Below are 21,930 nucleotides of genomic sequence, written 5' to 3'. Positions count from 1 at the left end.
ATCTGTGAGGGCTCTTGGAAGCAATTCCACAGGGGTACCAAACGACAACTGTATTAATTCTTTTTAATACGGTCAAGAATTTAATCTAAGAATGTCAAGGTAAAATGGGAATCCAATTAGGAAAAAAGAGCTGCAAAGACATAGACACTGGCTGGAAAATAGATTTTCTCCATGGATTGCTCTTACATTTGCATTTTATAAATATATTCACCATATTCTGAATGCTGGCTTAATGGCTGGAAGCTTGGCGCTTCTGTTGGACTGAACAGCACCTCTAGCATCTCCATAACCAGACAGAAAAGTAAATGCTTTGGCAACTGCTAAGTGTTGCCAAAGGTCAATGAGTATCAGCTTACATCACCTACAGACTTTTAACTTTTTCCAGATTGAAGAGGGAGACCTGAGGAAAGGCAAAACCTCGAGGAGGTAGGTTGGACACACGTCCATAAAACAAAAAAAGTCTGCCTCCAGCTTCCTGGTAAATTCTAACCAATTCACAAATTTCACCTCAAGAGAAAATGGTGCCCTCTTTCCCAAAGAGGTCTAACTCTCCTCTTGGAGTGTTTTTTATACTTCAGGAAGACCTCTGGTCATGCTAGATTTAGAAATGAAATTCATTTGCTGTGAAATAAGTCACCATAAAAGGAATTTCCAGACACATGTGCCTCCTAAGTGAGGGCTTTGAACAGTTATTGCAGACAACAAGCTTTATAGGTAAATGCTAAAATACTGCTGTGCCCAAAAGATAAAAGGCACAATGAGTGTCTTCATGGGTAATGAACTCATGCTCAAGTAATAAATCAATATCATTGTTGGGACTAACTCTTCTGCTTTTTATACAGAAAGTGTGAGTACCTCTTCATGACAAACTGCTCAGCTAGGTTATAGCAGTACCTATAAAACACAGAGATGTTAGTGTCACTTCTAATCATGTTGAACAGCAGTGTAAACATGGTGTCTTAACTATATGACTATTAGAACTTATCAGGATAGGTGGATATTACACCATCATAAATAAACTCAGTATATTAAAAGTCTTCTCTCCACCAATCAATCTAACCAACTTTGTCTATAACCATATCCTCTGCCTTTCCTATTCTTAAAATGGAGAACAATCCAGTTCTCTTACAGCAAGGACTACCACAGGTGCCCCATATAATATCTCCACTTCCCTTAATCAAGAATTAGTCTCATCTATTTATCCAATCTTTATCCTGCTTCCCCTACATTTATGCCATCTCTATTTTCTTTACCAATTTTCTCTCTCTTCTGGTCCATTCTTATCAACACACAATCATGCTATTATTATCCCCAATCTTTCAAAAAGCATTCCCTTGGAGTTCCCACTGTGGCACATCAGGATGGGCAATGTCTCTGTAGTGCTGGGATGCAGGTTTAATCCCCAGTTCTGCACAGTGGGTTAAGGATCCAGCATTGCTGCAGCTGCAGATAGGTTGCAACTACAGCTCATATCTGATCCCTGGCCCAGAAACTCCATATGCCACAGGGTGGTCAAAAAAAAAAAAAAAATTCCCCTGAACTTAAACTATTAGTGCCCCATTTTTCTGCTTTCCTCTACAATAAAACTTGAAAAAGCTGTCTGTATTCTGTCTACACTTCCTTATATCCAAGTTTCTTTTGAACTTTCTCATAAGAGACTCTCCTCCCAAACCCTATTCATCAAGGTCAGCAATGACTTTCATGCACCAAATCCAATGGTTAATTTTCTACCCTCATCTCCATTAGATGAGAACATGGAAGTCTGGTTTGGATACAAAAATTGAAAGTAATGATGATTAGACCCAGTTCAAGGCTGTTTTCTTTCTGTTTACTACTTAATCTTCCAGGAAGCAATGGAAAGAATTTATACACCAAGAATTCAAGCGCCTGAATGGATTCAGCTTCTCAGCACTTCCCTGGTTCCTCACAGAGGAGTACTATAAGTCTGAAGCTGAGTAATAGCTGTGAGACAAGGCAAGTCAGAGAGGCAAAGAAATATGGATGTTCACTGTCTTTTATGCCATTTTATTAGGTGCACCGCTTCACTACGATGTAAGGGAAATCCTATTACCCTATACTTACCAATTCCTGTGTGTCATTTCTTACAGTGTTATTGGGCTTCCTTACAATGTCTGAGGAATGGAATCGGCCTTGACCTACCAAATCACCCACTTCATCTCTCAGCAGCTTTTGGCACAGTCAATCACAGTGTCCTTCTAGCTTTTGTTTTTGGCTGCACCCTTGGCATGCAAAAGCTCCCAGGCTAGCGATCATGGTGAGCCACAGCAGGGACAAAGCCAGATCCTTACTTGCAAGGTCACCAGGGGATTCCCACAATGTCCTTTTGAAACCCTCTTTTCCCATGGATTCTGGAATACCATACCTACTCGGGTTTCTACCACTTCTCAGTCCCCTTTGCTTTTTCTCCTCACCTCCACCACTACTAAAATACCGGAGGGCCCCAGCACTGCTTCCTTGGTCTTCCTACTCTAATCTACATTTATCAACTAGTCTCAAAAAATTAGATATTATCTGAATTAGCTCCTTAGGGATGTCACAACAAATTACCACAAAGTGGTGATTTAAACACAATAGGAATTTATTTTCTCACAGTTCTGGTGCTCAGGAATCTGAAATTAAGGTGTCAGCAGGGTCATAATCATTCCCACAAAACTCTAGAGGAGGACCCTTCCTTGCCTTTCCTAACTTCTGGAGGCTCTTGGAGTTCCTTGGCTGCCAGCCTAGTTCCAATCTCTGCCTCCAACTTGGCATGGCCTTCTCCGTATCTCTCCCAAACCTCCCTGTCTTTTCTCCTACACAGACACTAGACATTGGATTTAGGAAGCATTGTAAATCAAGGATTACCTCATCTCAAGATTCTTTTTTTTGTTTTGTTTTTTTTGGGGGGCCACACCCGTGGCGTATGGAGGTTCCCAGGCTAGGGGTTCAATCAGAGCTGTGGCCACTGGCCTACACCACAGCCACAGCAACATGGGATCTGAGCCGTGTCTGCGACCTATGCCACAGTTCATGGCAATGCCAGATCCTTAACCCACTGAGAGAGGCCAGGAATCGAACCTGTGTCTTCATGGATACTAGTCAGATTTGTTTCTGCTAAGCCACAATGGGAACTCCCCCAAGATTCTTAACCTAATTACCTCTGCAAAGACCCTGTTGCCAAATAAGGACACATTCAGAGGCAAGGGGATTAGACTTTAGACACATTTTTTGAGGGGATACAATTCAACTCACTATACCATGTCTGGGCTGATAGCTCCCAGAGTCATAACTCCAGCTTGACACTCTCCCTTAAATTCCAGTCTCTAACACCACATAGGTGTCTAATAAACATTCCAAACTTCACATGTCCACAAGAGAACACCTGATTCTCCCCTAAACATGTTTCTCTTCCAATATTCCCAATCTTACTAAATGGCATCACCATTTAACCTGTCCCTTTAGTTAAAACCCATGGAGTCATCTTTGACTCCTTTATTTTACTCACAGCAAGCCATTGGTAAACTAGCAGCTCTACTTTCAAAATTTATATTGAATCTGACAGGGTTTCCCCTCTGTACTGTTGCTCTGTTATTCTAAGCCACATCGTCTCTCTCCCCACTGAACTTCTTTGAAGGGGTAATCCAACTGATCTCCTGTTTATACTCATGCCCCCTCTTTTTTTTTTTTTTTGCTATTTCTTTGGGCCGCTCCCTCGGCATATGGAGATTCCCAGGCTAGGGGTCCAATCGGAGCTGTAGCCACTGGCCTACACCAGAGCCACAGCAACGCGGGATCCGAGCCGCATCTGCAACCTACACCACAGCTCACGGCAACGCCAGATCGTTAACCCACTGAGCAAGGGCAGGGATCGAACCCGCAACCTCATGGTTCCTAGTCGGATTCGTTAACCACTGCGCCACGACGGGAACTCCCTCATGGCCCCTCTTTTAGCCATTTCTTCTCACAGCAGCCAGACCGACCTATGAAAACATAAATCAGATCTTATCTCTCTACCCTCAAACCCTCTAGTGGATACTCATCACACTTGGAACAAAATACAAAGTCTCTGTCATGGCCCAGAAGACTCCACATGATCTGGGCCCACCTACCACTCTGATTGCTGAAAGTACTTCTCTTCCTCTCACAGAGCTCTCCCCTAGATGGCCTCCTTGCTGTTGCTTAACACGTCAAGCCAGTTCAACTCCCCATTCTTTGTGCTTGCAGTCCCCTTTACCTGGAATGCTCCACCTTCAGATATTCCATCACTTTGCAGTTCTCTGCTCAAATGCTGCTTTCACAGACCGTCTGCCTAAAATTCCCAATCACTCTCTCTTCCCTTATCTCTTTTTTCCTCAGAAGCACTCATCACCACCAGATATTAAAATAATCATTTATCTGTCATTTTGTTTGTTTCTTCCATTAGAATGTGAATTCCACAAGGCCAAGAATTTGTTTTGCCGAACTGTATTCATGATGCTCAAAATGGTACATGGCGTATAGTAGTCGTTCATTAACTATTTGTTGAATAAATGAATAAGCAACTACAATGATCTTTTATAATTAGTTAAAGCAACATAACCATACTGAAAAGTGATATGAAAAGTGAAAATCACATTAAACCAGTTGAATATAATGTTCACTGAGTGCTTTTGGGGAATAATGAAGGAGCAATCATGAGAAAATATAAGCAGGAACTCTCCCAAACCATTTCTTTACCTAGCATTTATAATATTTGCTCTAGAAGTTCAGTCTTTAAGTTTGTCAAGGGGTCACAACACATTGATGCAGAATATTCTAATAAACCTCTGTCTTAAAAAAAAGAATTATAAAGCAAACCTAATTCAACTTAACAATGTTTCACCAGGTTTGGTACCATCAAACTACATGATCAAGCTCTAATTTTACAAAAATCTAACACATCTTCATAATTATCCCCAAATAAAGTGTTTAAAACACAGTTGCATGAGAAAGATAGATACTAGTATCAGGGATAGGTGGGCTCATATCATGATTCTGCTACTTACCAGCTGTCTAACTGTGAGCAAGTTATATACAGCTTCTCTAAGCTTGGCTCCTCTTATATAAAACTGGGCAATGACACCTACCTGACAGGAAACTTAATTTAAGGTTATAATATATGACACAAGGTGTTATTATACAACTCATTTCACTTGACTAATATATGCTATGAGTCAAATCACATCCCTCAAATATGAAAATGTTAATTTCATAAAGCAGATCCTCTCTATACCTTTTTCTGGGGACTTGTATGACCTCACACATAAGAGAACATGCCATGCAAACAAATAGCTCATTTTCTTTAAGTAGTGGAGAGCAACAAAAATAATCAGAAATATGTACTAAGCATCTATTTAGTCGAAATACTCCACTGGTGATCCAGCATTTAGAACTAACACTATTGACCTTGAGCATTTTTATCAATAGATGCTTGATAAATGTCTACTGAACAACAAATTAATGAACTAACTCACTAAGGCAGTGATTGAATTCTTAATGTACCTGAGTAGAATTTGTAAATAGCTGGAGGAAATGTTCCTTAGGGGAATCAGTGCAGTCTCTCCATGGTGAGAATCCTAGTAATCCATAGTAAGAATTCTAGTCTGCCCCTTTTACTCTAAATTTATGAGCAGCAGCTGGCACAATGCCCTAAATACATCAAGAGACATTAAGGACAACCCTCCTTCCAGCCCCAACCCAGATAAGGTCTTCTTTCACCTACAGTTAATCTAGTAACTTGAAGGTGAATTTGAAATTATTATTATTTTTATGAAACATTATTAAAATATTCAAAATGATTCTAATTCTAAGTATTATCAAGCCTAATTAATTTATATTAGTATAGACAGCAATTTGAATTACAGAATGACGCATTATTTTATAAGTTTATTATTACTATAAATTACATACAATAAATAACAAAGTAGTGGAGTTCCTGTCGTGGCCCAGTGGAAACAAATATGACTACGATCCACGAGGATGCAGGTTCGATCCTTTGCCTCTCTCAGTTGGTTAGGGATCCAGCATTGCCGTGAGCTGTGGTGTAGGTCGCAGACGCAGCTCAGATCTGGTGTTGCTGTGGCTGTGGTGTAGGCCAGCAGCTACAGCTTCAACTAAACCCCTAGCCTGGGAACCTCCGTATGCCACAAGTGTGGCCCTAAACAAAGGGGGTGGGGATAACAAAGCAGTATCCTTTGAACATTTTCAAGAGGAAAGTATTACTAGCATTTGTTTGGGTTTTTATTCTGATTTAAATATTTATTCCTCAAATACAAAACAATATTGAACACGCACATCCCGTAATGTCCCAGCCATCTGGCCTTCAGTCAGAATTGCGAGCATTTGGCTAGCCATTTAGCGTTAGAGTTATCTTTACAAATAAATTTATCTTATTTAACTATCATAGCAACATTTTGAGATAAGATTTATTATAATTTCATGTCATTTTAGAGCTGAGGTAATAAAATTCAAAGTTAAATAACCTGCCCAAGAACATACAACCAGAAAGTAACAGATCTGTGTTCTTTCATCTATACCCTTTAACAAGGCAATTAACTGAAGTGTGGTCTGATGAAATAGAAGGAGCACTAGATAAGGAGGAAGGGACCACCACAAATGCACGATGTGATTGCAGGCATCTTATTCAACACTGTGTATGTCACCTGAGTAAATTTCTTCAACCCAAAATAGGACCTCACCCCAACCAACTTCACAGTATTCTGGTGAAACCAAGGTATGTTAAGAGTACTTTGAGGAGTTCCCGTCGTGGCGCAGTGGTTAACGAATCCCACTAGGAACCATGAGGCTTCGGGTTCGATCCCTGCCCTTGCTCAGTGGGTTAACGATCCGGCGTTGCCGTGAGCTGTGGTGTAGGTCGCAGATGCGGCTCGGATCCTGCGTTGCTGTGGCTCTGGTGTAGGCTGGTGGCTACAGCTCCGATTAGACCCCTAGCCTGGGAACCTCCATATGCCGAGGGAGTGGCCCAAGAAATGGCAAAAAGACAAAAAGAAAAAAAAAAAAGAGTACTTTGAAAAGTTAAGATCCCTATACCAGGAAAAATATATATAAATTATTATGTAATTCTTAACAATAGGGATTTGACCTTTTAAATAATGTAGCCATTCACCTTGGTTTTGCTAAAAATGCTCATTTAGTCAGTAAAGACATTTTTCACAAATGATGTAAGATATGACCTTGACCTTATAAATTTGTGACATTCTATGTATATTAGAATAATTCATCATGAAACTTATTTTATATAAAACATATATAGCTATATCCCAGCATTACAGTAACATTTATTTTATAAAAGATTTTATTTTAATTACATTATGCAAATAATATATAGTTAACATCTCAACATAAACATCCTTCTCAAGCATATATTCAAATAGACTTGAGTCCTGCTTAGGTGAAAATGAACTGTCTATATCAAATAGGCTTAATTTAGTGCAAAGTACCTACTGCCTAAAATAGACCACCCCTCATAAAACTATATAATTATGTACCTTGGTGGATAAGACTGCAATTCGGATACCTTGAATTAAGAATCATCCTCTGTGTGTACATATATAGATGAATCTCTTTGTGGTACATCAGGAAATTATCACATTGTAAATCAACTATACTTCGATAAAACTTTAAAAAATGAAAAACAAAATGAAACAAAAAGAGTGGCCCCCTATTATCTAAATAGGTCATCGTCTTTAGCTAATGGTAAAACTTCAGGAGAGACATACATGAAGTGATGAAAACAGGTCACTTCCAAGCCAGCCAAATCAATGCTGAAGACTAACAGGGTAAGAGATGTCACAACCAGATTCTAATTCAGCTGTATTCTATATGAAAATTTCCTGATTATTAAAGTTATTTAAGATTAAAATGAAGAATACTGGAATGGAATAAGGGATGGTGGAATAAGCACCTCTGAAAAGAACATTCCTCCATAAAAGCAATAAGAATACTGGCAAAAAAATTTATCAAAATCAGCTTTTTCAGAACTCTCAAGAGTAACCAAAGGATTACAACAAATTGAAGGGCATGTATTCAACAAAAACTCTGGATCACAAGAAGAACAGAGATTCATGATGTTTTAACTTTCCTTATTCCCATTCCCCTCTCCTTTCACAAACACAATGAAAGCCAGCAGCCAGCAACTACTGGAAGGGACAAAATGAGGTTGAAATACACCAAAAATACGACTTTTAGAGAACTATAATTATTTAACCTGCCTAGTAATTCTCTAAAAATATCTATTCATAGAGCTTTTCTTTATTTGGCCCTGACTCAGAGCTTAGTACAAATAGCCTTTTCTCCAATGAAGTATATTGAAAACAGTCAGTAGTAACTGTTTAATATCACTGCTGCCTTAGGCAGCAATAACAGTTGGAGGAAAAAAAAAGTGACTGAAAAACTTAAAAGGAAAATCACAGAATGAAATAACCATAAGGTCCTTTGAATTTTGTATAATCTAGAATCTAGAAGGGCACATGTATGTCTGGGACTATGCACATTCTCAGGAAAGACCTCACAAGGACCTGAACTCTCACCTCTGCCTAACCTTAAGGCTTTACATAAGCAGGATGTGGAGGTTAAGGCAGAGCTAAAAAACTGCCAGAGCACTAAAAGCATATTCCAAAATGCACATCAAACCCTTCTGCACTTGCTGGAAGACTTCTTGACCCTAAGCATTTAAGAAAATCTTGTCCAATAATTAACTGACCAATAAGAAGATTTTGAGTAAATATCTTAATGACCACACACAATAAAGAATAGAGACTTACAGAATTAATTCAGGAAAATTACTAAGCTAATAATAACCACAACAGCAATAATAAACAGCAACAAAAACAAACACTGGGGGAAGAAATGACTCTGATTTGGGGTGTGGCCACAATATATTACTTAAAATGTTCCATTTTCAACAAAATATTATAAGACATGCAAAGAAAGTAAGTCTCATACACAGGAAGATAAGCATTCAGTAGAAACTGCCTCTGAGGAAACTCAAACACCAAATTTAATAGACAAAGATGTTCAAGCAGCTATTTTAAATATGTTCAAAAAACTAAAGGAAGCCGTATCTAAATAAGAAGAGAATGGTGTTTCACCAAATATAGAGTATCAATAAAGATAGAGAAGTTATTTTAAATAAATAGAAATTCTGAAAGTGGAAACTGAAATAATAGGAATTTTAAAATTCCATGGAGAGATTCAAGAGCAGATCTGATCAGGTAAAAGAAATACTCAGCAAACCTGAAGACAGGTGAATTCAGATTGTTTCTCCCATTTGAGGCTCAGAAAGAGAAAAAACATAAAGAAGTAAATGAACATAGCCCCAGAGAGCTGTATGATACATCAAAAGTACCAAATACATTTAATGGAGTCTCATAAAGAGAAGGGGAATAAAGAATAGTTAAATAAATGAAGGCTGCAAATGTCTAAAATTTGACCAAAAAATCAATGTACACATACAAAAAAACAACAAACTCCAAAGAGAATAAAAATCAAAGATATTCATCTATAAACATCATAAACATTCAAAAGATAAAGAGGAAATCTTCAGAGAGCAAGAGAGAAGAGATTCATAATGTTCAAGGGCTCCTCAATGATATTAGCAGATGACTTCGCATCAGAAAACTACAGAGGTCAGAAGGCAGTGAGGGGATATACTCAAAATGGTGAAAGAAAGACTACAACTAAGAACTTTCTTCAAAAGTTAAAGAGAAGTTAAGAGATTGCCCAGATAAATAAAAACTGAAAGAATCCCTCACTAGAAAATTTACCCCACAACAGATACTAACTGAAGCCCTTCAGGCTAAAATGAAAGGACACTAGACAGTAACTCCAATCCACACAAAGAAATAAAGAACATGGTAAAGTTAACTAAGTTGACCCTGTGTATCCATGGTTCCCACATCCATGGATTCAACCAAATGTAGATCAAAAATACTAAAAAAAAAAAAAAACTTCCAGAGTTCCCAAAATGAAGACTTGAATTTATCACACACCAGAAACTACTTACATATCATTTACATCGTATTAGGGACTATAAGTAATTCAGAGATAATTTAAAGTATGCAGGAGGATGTACATAGGTTATATTCAAATACTACACTGTTTTATACAAGGAACTTGGGCATCTGCAGTTTGGGGTATGTATCCACTGGAGGTCCTGGAAATAATCCCCCATAAATACCAAAGGACAACTGTATAGAGGTAAATATAAAAAATATATAAATGTATCTATATAGTTTATTGTAACTTTTTCTATCTAATTTAACAAACAACTGCATAAAAGCAGCAATTATGTCTGTGTTGATGGGCATATGATATATAAAGACGTCATTTGTAGAACAATCATAATACAAAGGAAAGGGAGGGAATGGAGCTATACAGAAGCAAAAATTTTGCATACTGTTGAAATTTAATTGCTATTCATCTGAAGCAGGCTGTTATGAGAGGTTAATTGTAATCTCATGCCAGCCACTAAGAAAATAACTTCAAAATACTAAAATAAATTACAAGGTGATTAAAATGATATACTAGAAAATACACTTTAACAAAAATACAGTAATAAACAGAAAAACAGAAAAGAATAACACATACAGAAAACAGAAAAATGATAGGCATAAATTCTACATTAAGTAGTTACATGGAAATGGATTAACACTCAAATCGAAAGGCACATATTGATTGGTACAATGAGTTTCTTAAAAGCTGATCCAACTATATGCTGTCTACAAGAGACACATTTTATATTCAAGGAGCTAAGTAGGTAAAGGATGGAAAAAGATACACCAAGAAGATAGTAACCAAAAGAGTTAGAGAATTAAAAAAGAGTTAGAGTAGCTACATCAAACAAAACAGAATTTAAGATAAAAATTGTTACCAGAGACAAAAAAGAACATTTTATAATAATCAAAAGGTCACTCCATCAAGAAGACATAAGAAGTATAAAGATACCTAATAAGAGAGCCCTAAAATATAGAGCAAAAATTGACACAATTGAAGGGAGAAATAGATAATTCATCAACAATAATGTGAGACTTTAATGTCTCATTTTCAAGAAGAGAACAACCAGACAGAAGACCAAGAAGGAAACAGAAAATTTGAATAGTACTACAAACCAAATAGACCTAAAAAACATCTATCAGACACTCTACCAAACAACAGAAGAAAATGCATTTTTCTCAAATGCACACAGAACACTCACCATGATAGATCACATGTTCGGCCATAAATCAAGTATCAATAAATTTAAAAGGACTGAAATAATACAAAGTATGTTCTCTCATCACATGGAATGAAATTAGAAAACAACAGAAGAGAATTTGAGAAATTCACAAACATGGTGAAATTAAGCAATACACACCTAAATAACCAAAGATGATGTCACTGATTTTCTTTCTTTTAACCCAAGTTGTAATTATAAGGAAAACTAGACCTATGAATCCAACATTAGAATGATTCAGTCTTCCCATAGAATGACTAGGAGGGCACAGAGGATACATCAAGGTCAACCCCAATACACCTATCTCTACATATTATATTCTAAACTCGTCTTTCATAGAGTCCTACAGCTTCCTCTTTTCTCTATTTTAATTATTTTACCACATTGTGACCCCTATTGCTTTGGGCAAAAATTCACCCTCTTCTTTGGGAACTTGAGTGATGTTAGCACAAGCCAAAGCCTCATTGCAAATGCCAAAAGTGAGTCTCTAGTGAAGATCTAGTCATCATACAAACCTCAGGCTTCTTGAATATAACAGTGTTCAGGAGTGTGAGAAATGAAATAATGATGAGAAAATAAATAATTAACCCTGAGGTTAGCAAGGAACTTCTAATAACAAAACCAAAAGTTGCACTTACTAAGATCTTTCAGGCAATGAATTTGTCCTCCTTAGCAATCACTATATAAGTGTCAATAGACAAGAAAGTAGCACATGGTGGCATTCAGTATTTTCTCTATTTCTGGAAAATTATCAATTATCTGCAAAATTATCTGTGAATTGTCAGCAAAACTTTCAAAAATCTGTTCTTAGGACTACCATATACAGGATATAAAAAATTTGGGTAATGAGGTTCTATCTTTGACAAAGCAGGAGTTACAATGAGTCATAAAAAATGAGGGTCATTTGGAGTAAGTTCACAAACATTTACAGGGCAATTTTTTTTTTTTTTAATTTACGGCCGCACCTGCAGCATATGGAAGTTCCCAGGGTAGGAGTCGAATCAGAGCTGCAGTTGCCAGCCTACACCACAGCCACAGCAACTCCAGATCTGAGCTGCGTCTGCAACCTACACCACAGCTTGTGGCAATGCCAGATCCTTAACCCACTAAACAAGGCCAGGGATCAAACCCGCTTACTCATGGATACTAGTCTGGTTCTTAACCCACTGAGCCATAGTGGAAACTCCCACAGGGCAATTTTTAAGTGGTAGCTAATAAAAATAAGCTTGTAAAATAAGTCAGGTCTACGACAGGGGGAAAAAAGCCTCATTTAACTTTTTGGATACAGACTTATGGGAGACAGACTGGAAGATATCATTTGTACTCCTCCATGAAGTGAGAGTGGACTTTTCAGGGATGTGAATTGTGCTGCACTTGCTAAAAACCACTGATGGAAGCGCCATCTTTGTTTCAATCAGATAATCTGGTTTTGTTTCTTGTAGGACAAGAAGGCCTCTGGGACAGGAGTTTTTAGCATCATGTTTATAACTAGACTCCAGCCCCAATCCATCATCTGGCTCTTCCAAGCCACTGGTGCTGAAGAAGGAATCATAGTGATAGTCCCATCCAGCCATCTGGAACATCTACCTGTTTCGTTCTAAGGACCAATCTCTGGTTTGTTCGAGTAAGTTTACAAGAAGTAAACCAATCATTATTGCAGAACACTGCAAAGGTTCAAGAACTAAGGGCACCAAGGCTAGTGTAGGAAGAATTGAAAATAGAAGAACTGGGTGAAAAATTATATAGCTGGCTGTTAAATTTAAGGGTCCACCAGAACCTTTTTCCTATCTTGCATAATCACACGGTTATTCCTCCTCAACCTCAGCAGAACACTGAATATTTACTTTCAGAAGAGGAGGAACCAGAGGGGACTTTGGACTCAAGAAGACCTTTAGGAAAGTCATTATGAAAGCAGAGGGATTACTAAGAAGTCTACATGCTGAATAATGAGAACCACACCACCTGCCCCCAAGAACTCAATTCTTCCTCATAACCCTAAGACCACTGGACATCAGGCTTATACCAGACCAGCTCAAGAGAAAATACTCAAAGAATTTAACAGCAGCTGAGAAAGTTTCCTAACAAAACAACCAGGTCCCAGCCCAAGCACCCTATGGAAAAGCCTATTAGCAACTGAATCCCTTTCAGGCATAGGCAGAGCTTCTATCAGGTTTTTAGTGCTCTACTCTTAACATCTACCCATGCAGCAAAAGACCACCAACCATCTGAAAAAGGCCTCTGACATCAAAGGCAATGACCAAAACAAACAACCAGGGGGAAAAAAAAGGACTCACAGACATGGTAGAATACAAAAGGAAAACCTCAAAAAGCTCTCATTAAAATCTTTAGAGAAAATATTGCACTAGAGAAACCAAGAACATGACGCTATTTTAAAAAATTAAAATGACATTCACAAAATAAGAAAATGCTGTAGGAACTTTTAAAATGATATCAGAAATGAAAAATTAATTAGAGGAGCTGAAGATAAAGGAGTAAACCTTCCAAAAAGTAGAACAAAAGGACAAATTATTGATAAAAGAGAAATTTAAAAAAAAAAAAAAAAGTTTAATCTAGGTGTTTTAACATGACAACAATAAGAATTTCAGATAAAGAGACCACAGAAAATGGGGCAAACTATTTTTTTTTTTTTAATTCCTAGACTTGGAGAAGATGCATCTCCATCTTGAAAGGACACACTGCTAATAGCCCTTCCATAATTTCTTAAACACACACGCAAAGACCCATTACTGAGGTCCCCTGTGGATAAATGATTACTCAGCTCAGAGAAAGAAAAAAAAAAGCAAACAATAGCATAAATAAGGGACTCTTTAGATTCTTAAATGCCAATAACAGGTAGGTCTTTGCTTTTATAATATATGTCAAATAATTATAAACTAAATAATCTTACATGCATTAAAAGAACTTCCTACTTTAAAAGAAAAAAAAAACCCAAAAACAGAAAAGATGTTTTTATTGGAAATAGATTCAGATAACTCTTTAATAACTAAGGGGAGTATCTGAATTCCGTATTAGAAATTTCTTTTATCAGATCTTAAAATAAGTACTTCATAACATTAGAAATGTCTATTTTCTTAGATCTCAATTAATTTTACATTCACTTATATAGATTTAGGCTATAGTCCCCATATTTTTCTTTCTACATCTTAAGTACAAAAATATATTTTTCTTTCTAACTCAAATTCAAAAGATCTAATATTAACAATTGCTAATTAATAATGAAATCAAATTATGAGAATTTGTGTTACTTTGAAATATATCCACTATACCCCAACTCTTAAAATTTTAAACTAATTCCTTTTCATCTATGGGCCACACACTCACCTTGAGGATCAACTTCTTTAGCTAGCTTCAATGCATCTGAGTTTGCAAGATCGGTGTTGGCTGGGGTAACAGCCAAAATCAGACAGTTCTCCCGGGTAATGAACTGCATAATCATTTCTCTGATCTGGTACTCAATATCTGGTGGCTGATCTCCCACAGGCACTTTAGTAATTCCAGGTAGGTCGATGAGGGTTAGATTTAACACTATGCAGAAAGGGGGAAAAAAGGTCTTACATACAACCTCAAGGCTGAAATATATCAACAACACAGAATCATCGTTTTAGTAGAAATAAAACAAGTTGAGCTTTATACGTATCTGCAGAACTCTAATTCACATGCATAGAACAAAAAAACAGAATTCAAAATGGTTTTGCAAGTTTTCTCTGTTTTTATGATATGATTGTGCTTGGCCAAATGATCATTTCAGCATGATTTAACAGGTACTGATTTGCATGCCTAATAGTTTTCTCAGAGATCTGTCATATCTTTAACCGGGGGGGGGGGGGGGATTAAATTCAAATACTGAACAATAAGTGAATATGCTGTCTCTCAGTCTTGCACCTTGCCTTCAAATGGTGTAAAAATTCTCAGGGTAAGATTTGTGCTTCCCTTTAAAAGCATCTTATGTTATTTACAGTATTGACCACGTAGTCTGTTGGAAAGCCATTAACCTCGTGGGGTCTTGAGGTTAGTGTGCAGGTTATAGAGCCAGATTCCTGTAGCACCATTTGGGAATGCAGGACACTACTGAGTCAGTGACTCCAGCCCTGACCTGGCTATCCTTCTCTATGCACACAAAAATGTTGCCATCATATCCTCTTGGGAAGTCATAATTGAGTGTATGTCATTCATGCTCCTTTTTAAAAGCAACAGAGCTGGATATAAGATCAGAGATCAAAATCTGCCCCACTAAAATATAAGTCAGAACGGAGGCTATTCTTGAATGCATCTGAGTTATGAACTAGTTATCTGATTTATAAGTTTCTGCTGACAATCTGGAAAAAAAAAAATCCCAGTTGATTCCTCAGGAAGAGACTAAATAGGAATATACAGGACTGCAAGAAGATTCATGAGGGAAGACTCGACCATAGAACCATGCACCCCTAAGACTTCTGCAAAGAATGAAGATATTAAAAATGGAAGTTTTCATGCATATCTCTTTAGACTTCTGAAAGTTCAAAGTAAACCTTTTTTAAATGAATTATTAATTTCTCTTTTAAAAGTCATCTCCTCCTGCCTCCCCATAAATAAATCGATGAGCTGTTGGGTCATACTGTTTACAGAAGTGACTAAGCATAACCCTAGAAACTTGGTATTTTTTTGAGAAAACAAACCATAGTCCATAAATAATGTACATTGATTAATATAGTGAAAATTTTCGAGGACAAGAATTTGGAATTTCGTTATTTTACTTACCATGTGGGGAATAGACTCGTAAATTAATGGGTATGGAGGAAATGCCTTTATTCATCCCAGTTACTCGATCTGTTTCTACTTCAATCTCATGGCGAACTTCATCAAAATCTGTAAATTTTTTTCCTTTGCAATGTAGAAATTCAGCATATTCTACAAAGATAAATTAATACAACCTAAATTTCATGTACTCTTGCAATAATTACAAGGAAACAATGCTTCTTTAATTACAAGTCAAAGTATCTAATATTGTCTTTTCAGCCATCACAATTAGAGAACACAGCAGTTACTAAGAAGCACAATACTTTAGAAATATTAAACATAGTACAAATGCTAAGAATGCTAAATTTTCTAATTTGCAGAGAAGCAATTAAGTGTTATAAGCAGTGCTGAAACCATCTAGCCTATTAAATAAAGAGAATTTGGGGCCTCTGATAAAATAACAGCAACCAATTGTCAAAGAAATTAGATGCAGGATACACAAAAAGCCTACTTACTAATCCTATTAGCATGTCCGTTTTCAATATCACCACTAATGATAAATTATATAAATTTAGCTTCAGAAGGAAAGAAGATTTAGAAACAAAGTTCACTTAATTCTTCTTAAAAATGTGGAACATTTTAGCTTTAAAATATACTATTCAAAATACAATACAAAATTCTGTAATTAAAAAGACATTTTCTCAAGAAAAAAGAATATTATATCAAAAAAACTATTTACCTGCAATCTTTTTTTTTTAAAAAAAAAAAGTCAGTATCTATAGGCAGAAGGAAAAATTCTAAAATAACTACATAATATAAAATTAGGTTTTTTTTAAATTTCAGAAACATCTTAAAACTGTTGTACTATCAACTTCTATATCAGCTTCCAGTGGTGTCAAGTGTATGATAAATAACACAGCTCAAAAAAAAGAGAACTAATACTATGAGAACTATAAAATTATAAAATTTTATAATTTTAACAAGGGAACAGACTTAACAAATATTTTAATTTCCCTAACAACTAGCTGAAAAATTAGACTAAGGCTAAGTATCTTGGGCTGAAGTATCTTGGGCCCAGATATCAGCTGAAACAATCTACCATTCTCCACCATAAATATTTAACCTTCACCTACTACATGGCAAGCCCAATAGGGAGACAACTACAAGATGTGGTCCCCTGTCTTCAAATAGCCTAGCATCAGTGAACACAGGTAGAATGAAGTAAGTGCTGATCTAGATCTAAAGTGAAAGGAAACACAAAGATAGGAAAGATGGCTTCAAAAAGCAGTGTCCAAAAAAACAAATGGGGTATGAAGTGAGTACTGAAGAGTGAAGAGGGTTTTGGTGTATACAGAGAAAGCAAGGTCATTCAGAGAATCAGAGACTCTTAATAGTGTCAAAAAAAACCCTGGCAGGTTTTCATCTAGTCTCTGCTTGGACCTTCCCACCGATGGGGAACCGAGGATTTGATCTCTTTGGGGGGAAAAAAAAAAAAAAAAAAAAACCTTATTGGAAAATGTTTCTTAATGTTGGTATGAGATTTGTTTTCTTATCACATTTCCTTGGTCCAACTTTTACCCCCTGGAGCTTCTCAGACAAAAAGTCCTCTCCCATTTGAAAAGTCTGGGACTAATCTGAGCTTTGGCATACAGAGTTCCTCTCCACACCTACCCCCCCCCAACACCCTCTGCTTATCCCACATCCTTTCTTAGTTTGTCTGATCATTGTTCAGGCCTCTTGGTGGCAGACACAAATTTCCCAGGCCCCCTCCAGCTAACTCAGGACTAGAAAGGTCACAGGCTCCTGAGGTAGAACTAATGAGTTTCTGCTTTAATTTGCCAAAGAACTGTAATGACCTAACGTTTTGAATGTGAGCATGACAGTCAGAGACTTTACTTAATTTCTGTCTTTCCTGTCAATGTGGGTGGACATGAATATTTTTCTGTCTTCGTTTCTCCATACAGTAATATGTTCCACTTCCTGAACGACAGCAAGCTAGGACTCCCAAAAGCTCATGCCTCAACGGTGGAAGCATACACAATAATTAAGCTTCAGTAGCCTTCAGAAGCCTGGCCTGAAGAGATCACTGCATTATATGCCATGTTCTTTCAGATGTTTCCTCTCAGAGGTGCTGTTTCTATTAGAATATCAAACCTTAGAAGATAGAGCCTTTATTTACCCACTCTGTGGCTAGGACAGTAACATGTAAGAGTTTAAAGAGAAGTAGAGGATAAAACATTTAGAAAAATAAAGAGGAACAATGAATGTCAGATCCTAAAAAACAAAAATTTGGAAGTAAAAATAAGTAATAAATAATTTAGAAGAAACAAGACAGTACTTTTTCAAAATTCAACATATCTGTGGAAAATGAAAACTTTTGAGAATGTAAACCTGAGAGCACTGTAATTATCCTCATAGATTAATAAGGATCAAAGACTACTTTTTCAATTATGTTTCTAATCACTAATTCAAGTAACACAAATGTATACTTCTCTTGTTGCCACTAGATGGCGCCGACTTGCTTTCTCTATGGGAAACTAAGTCCCTTCCAGAAAGCTTTAAAGTCAATGCAGTTTTCAAATTAGATTTTAAATTCATTCTGGGACTTCTGAAAATGCTTTTATCTTGGAATTGAGAAACTGGAATTGTGAAGGACCATTCCAAACCTTCGTGTCTTTTTAAGGATAGGGTTCCACAGAGAGATTTAGGGATGTTGGTGTTCATTCTTTTATTATTTATTGAGTTCCTTGTCAGGAATTGTTTTAGAAACTTGGGATATAGTACAGGGGGAAAAATTAGTCTTTAGCCTCATGAAGCATAGATTTTAGCGAGATGAAACAGTAAATAATGTATGTGCCAGACGATAAGTGCTATGGAGAAAACTGAGAAGGGAGATACTAAATACTGCGGAAGGGGAGTCGCTTCATTAAACGTGTTGGTCGAGGAAGGCTTCTCCAATACGATAAATTGACATCTGAGCAAAGACTTAAGAAGCCATGCTTTACATAAGAAGATCCTGGCATGGTGCCTGAGGCACTCTTGGCATATATTAGAGGAAGAGGAAGGAGGGCAACATGCCTGAGCACAGAGCTTGGAGAGAGGGGTGGGAGATGAGGTCAGAGCTGTGGTACAGACCTGGATGGTGTAGGGCCTGTGGGCCACTTTAAAGACTTCGGTTTTTACTCTAAATGAATGGTAGAGCCCTTTGAGGATTTGGGGTAAAGGGGAAACATGACGTGAACTAGGTTTTAAATAACTAATTGAACTGCTGTGTTGAGAAAAGACAATGAGGCATAAGAGAAGAAGCTGGCTATCAGAATAATAATAGTGAGATGATAGAACTTGGACCTGGGTGGGAGCAGTGGGAGTAGTGAGAAGTGGTTACATTCTGAGGTATTTGAAGGAAAAACCACCAGGATTTGCTGAAGGATTAAAGGAGGGGTATGGGAGAAAGAGGAGTTGAGGCTAACTTCAAGGAGTTTGACCTCAGCAACGGGAAGAATTTTTAATAGAAAAGACTACTTCTATTCAAGAAAAGAAAAGAAAGGTGTCAGGAAGATGGGACTGGGGATTAAGAGTTCAGTTTGGGAACCACTGAGCTTGTGATACCTACTACACACCACCCACATGGAGAAACGGAACCGCTGCTAATGGCTGAGGATCAAGCAGCTGAAAGAGGCATAATTCACATTGGTATCATGAGATAAGTAATAAATTTCTACTCTGAAATTTTTCCAGAAGATGGCAGTCAAGGGCTTGAGGAAAAGGTAGCTTTTTCTAATTAGCACAAAAATGCCTTTGGGGCTGAAAATGTGAGCGACTCATTTAGAGAGAAGTCTAAGCTAGAGATATATATTTGGAATTCGTTAAAGTTAGGCAAGGGGATGAGATCACTAAGTGAGAATCTTAGATAGGGAAGAGGTCAGAGCACTGGCCCCTTGGTTTTCCAACGTTTAGCGGTCAGGAAATGGAAAGTAAGCTGGAGTGGTCAACAAGATAGGAGAAAAACCCAGAGAGAGGCGACTCAAAGTCATGGAAAGAGGATGTTTCATGAAAGGAGACTTTCTACTCCATCAAATACTGCCAACATGTCAGGTAAGAATGAGAACAAAGCATGGATCATAAAATTGGGCAACCTGAGGGACTTTCAGGATGCTGAAAAAGCACTGTTACAGTGGAGTGGGGTGGAATAGATATCAGAGAGAAAGGGAGGAAAGGAAAAGGAGACTGGTTGTAGACAATGCCTTTAAGAAGTTGCATTGTAAAGGAGAGGAAAGAAGTGAGAGAGCATCAGGAGAGGGATATGAAGTCAAGAGAGGGTTTTATAAAGATGAGCAAACTAATAGCATGTTCACAGGCTGATGGTATTCATCCAGTCCTGAGGGAGAGCTGATGATGCACAAGTAAGAAGGGACACATGCTGAAATGATGTCTTCAGGAAGAGGAGATGGGAAGCACTGGAAAGGAACATACCAGTTCATCAATGGAAACAGGAAGGAAACACAATAATGAATATTGATGGATGAGACAAACAGGTAGAACTGATGGTGGGGGAAGCATATGAAATTCATCAGGTGAAAATGGGGATTGATCCTATTTTCTAGTCATTTTACATCTTTAAAAAATATTTCTTCTTGAGACAGACCATGATGGAAGATAATATAAGAAAGGGAGTGTGTGTGTGTGTGTGTGTGTGTGTGTGTGTGTGTGTGTGTGTGTGTGTGTGACAGAGAGGGACTGGGTCACTTTGATGTACAGCAGAAATTGGCACAACACTGTACTTCAACTGTAATAAAACATTTTTAAATATATTTCTGCATGTATTCTCACTGGTTAAGCTCTACAAATAGTATTGTTTATACCACAAAATACATCACACACATACACATATACCCACAGAGTGATCTTAAATCAATGACCAAAGCATAACCATAGTAGGAATGTCAACTTGGGTCTAAACTATGTCCATTACTGGGAGTCAAACCTTCACACCTGCCCAGCACATCAGAAGGACTAATGGGGCAAGATCCACAAAATCCCTTTCGCTATGGATCTCAAAGGGCTTCCTGGGAAATAATACCTTCTATAGGATAGAAAAATTCAGGGATAATCTAATCTTAGTTAACAGAAAGGAGCTTCCTCTAATATGTCCTCCTCCCAAATCCAGGGACTCAAAGGTCTGTGTCCTCTTGTCACTAACAGTACAGGGATAATTGTCAGACCACATAGACTGCATTCCAATTAGAAAAGCATGGCAACCATAACTATACTTCACGATTCACGCTACAGGATTACACTGTCAATAAGGTGAGTGCTACTAGCAACATAGTAAGCAGAATTTAAAGGTCACCGCTTTACCGCCTTCTGTCCAAAGACAAAATTATCGATGAAAGTCTTGGAAAGGATTATCACAAGAGCAATTAATTACTTACTATACTCACCTCTGAAGAAGAATGTTCACAGGATTTGGGGGATGAAGGAAATTCTAACACCCAAACCAACTCTATGGGACAGGCTGCACTAGCTTTTCAATAGCTAGACTTTTTAAGAGCTGGTAAATGTGTGTCTTCTGAGACTTTTATACTATAGTAAACTAATACGTCTGAAGGCCTAACGAATCTCATCTTATGGTCCTGAGATACATTCTTTCTTATAGAAAGGTACAATTTCCACTGGTACAAGCTCTCTTGGCATGTTCTCAGTGTTCCTTTCACTCTGAATGCTTGGTAGTCAGGCACATAAATGATCTCTTTCTCAAACAATTCCAGGCTTCAGCCCAAGTTCAATCTGAATAGAGAGTGATTAAATCTCTTAGCCACAAGCTCATATAAAGAATGAAGGCTATGTGCACATAAGCATTAAAAGCCTGATAATGCATCCATGAAATTCTACTGAGTGTCAGTAGAACCTCTCTGCTGAAATCCATAGTGTGTTTTCAGTTT

The 21,930-nt window shown here is 37.4% G+C and overlaps 1 protein-coding gene across 6 annotated transcripts in view; it reads right to left on the bottom strand.

Annotated features, from left to right (window-relative positions):
• DNM3 (dynamin 3) overlaps positions 1 to 21,930 on the bottom strand; it is a 542,059-nt gene that overhangs the window by 400,210 nt on the left and 119,919 nt on the right. For all 6 annotated transcript variants that reach the window (XM_047751932.1, XM_047751935.1, XM_047751934.1 and 3 more), the window contains exons 3-4: positions 16,010 to 16,159; positions 14,594 to 14,797 (exon numbers count right to left, since the gene is read on the bottom strand). In XM_047751932.1, coding sequence (XP_047607888.1) covers positions 14,594 to 14,797; positions 16,010 to 16,159 — 354 coding nt within the window. The remainder of the gene's footprint in view (positions 1 to 14,593; positions 14,798 to 16,009; positions 16,160 to 21,930) is intronic.

The sequence above is a fragment of the Phacochoerus africanus genome, chromosome 11 (assembly GCF_016906955.1).
Source record: "Phacochoerus africanus isolate WHEZ1 chromosome 11, ROS_Pafr_v1, whole genome shotgun sequence".
NCBI classification, from domain to species: domain Eukaryota; kingdom Metazoa; phylum Chordata; class Mammalia; order Artiodactyla; family Suidae; genus Phacochoerus; species Phacochoerus africanus.
This window is presented reverse-complemented; position numbering and strand designations above follow the sequence as displayed.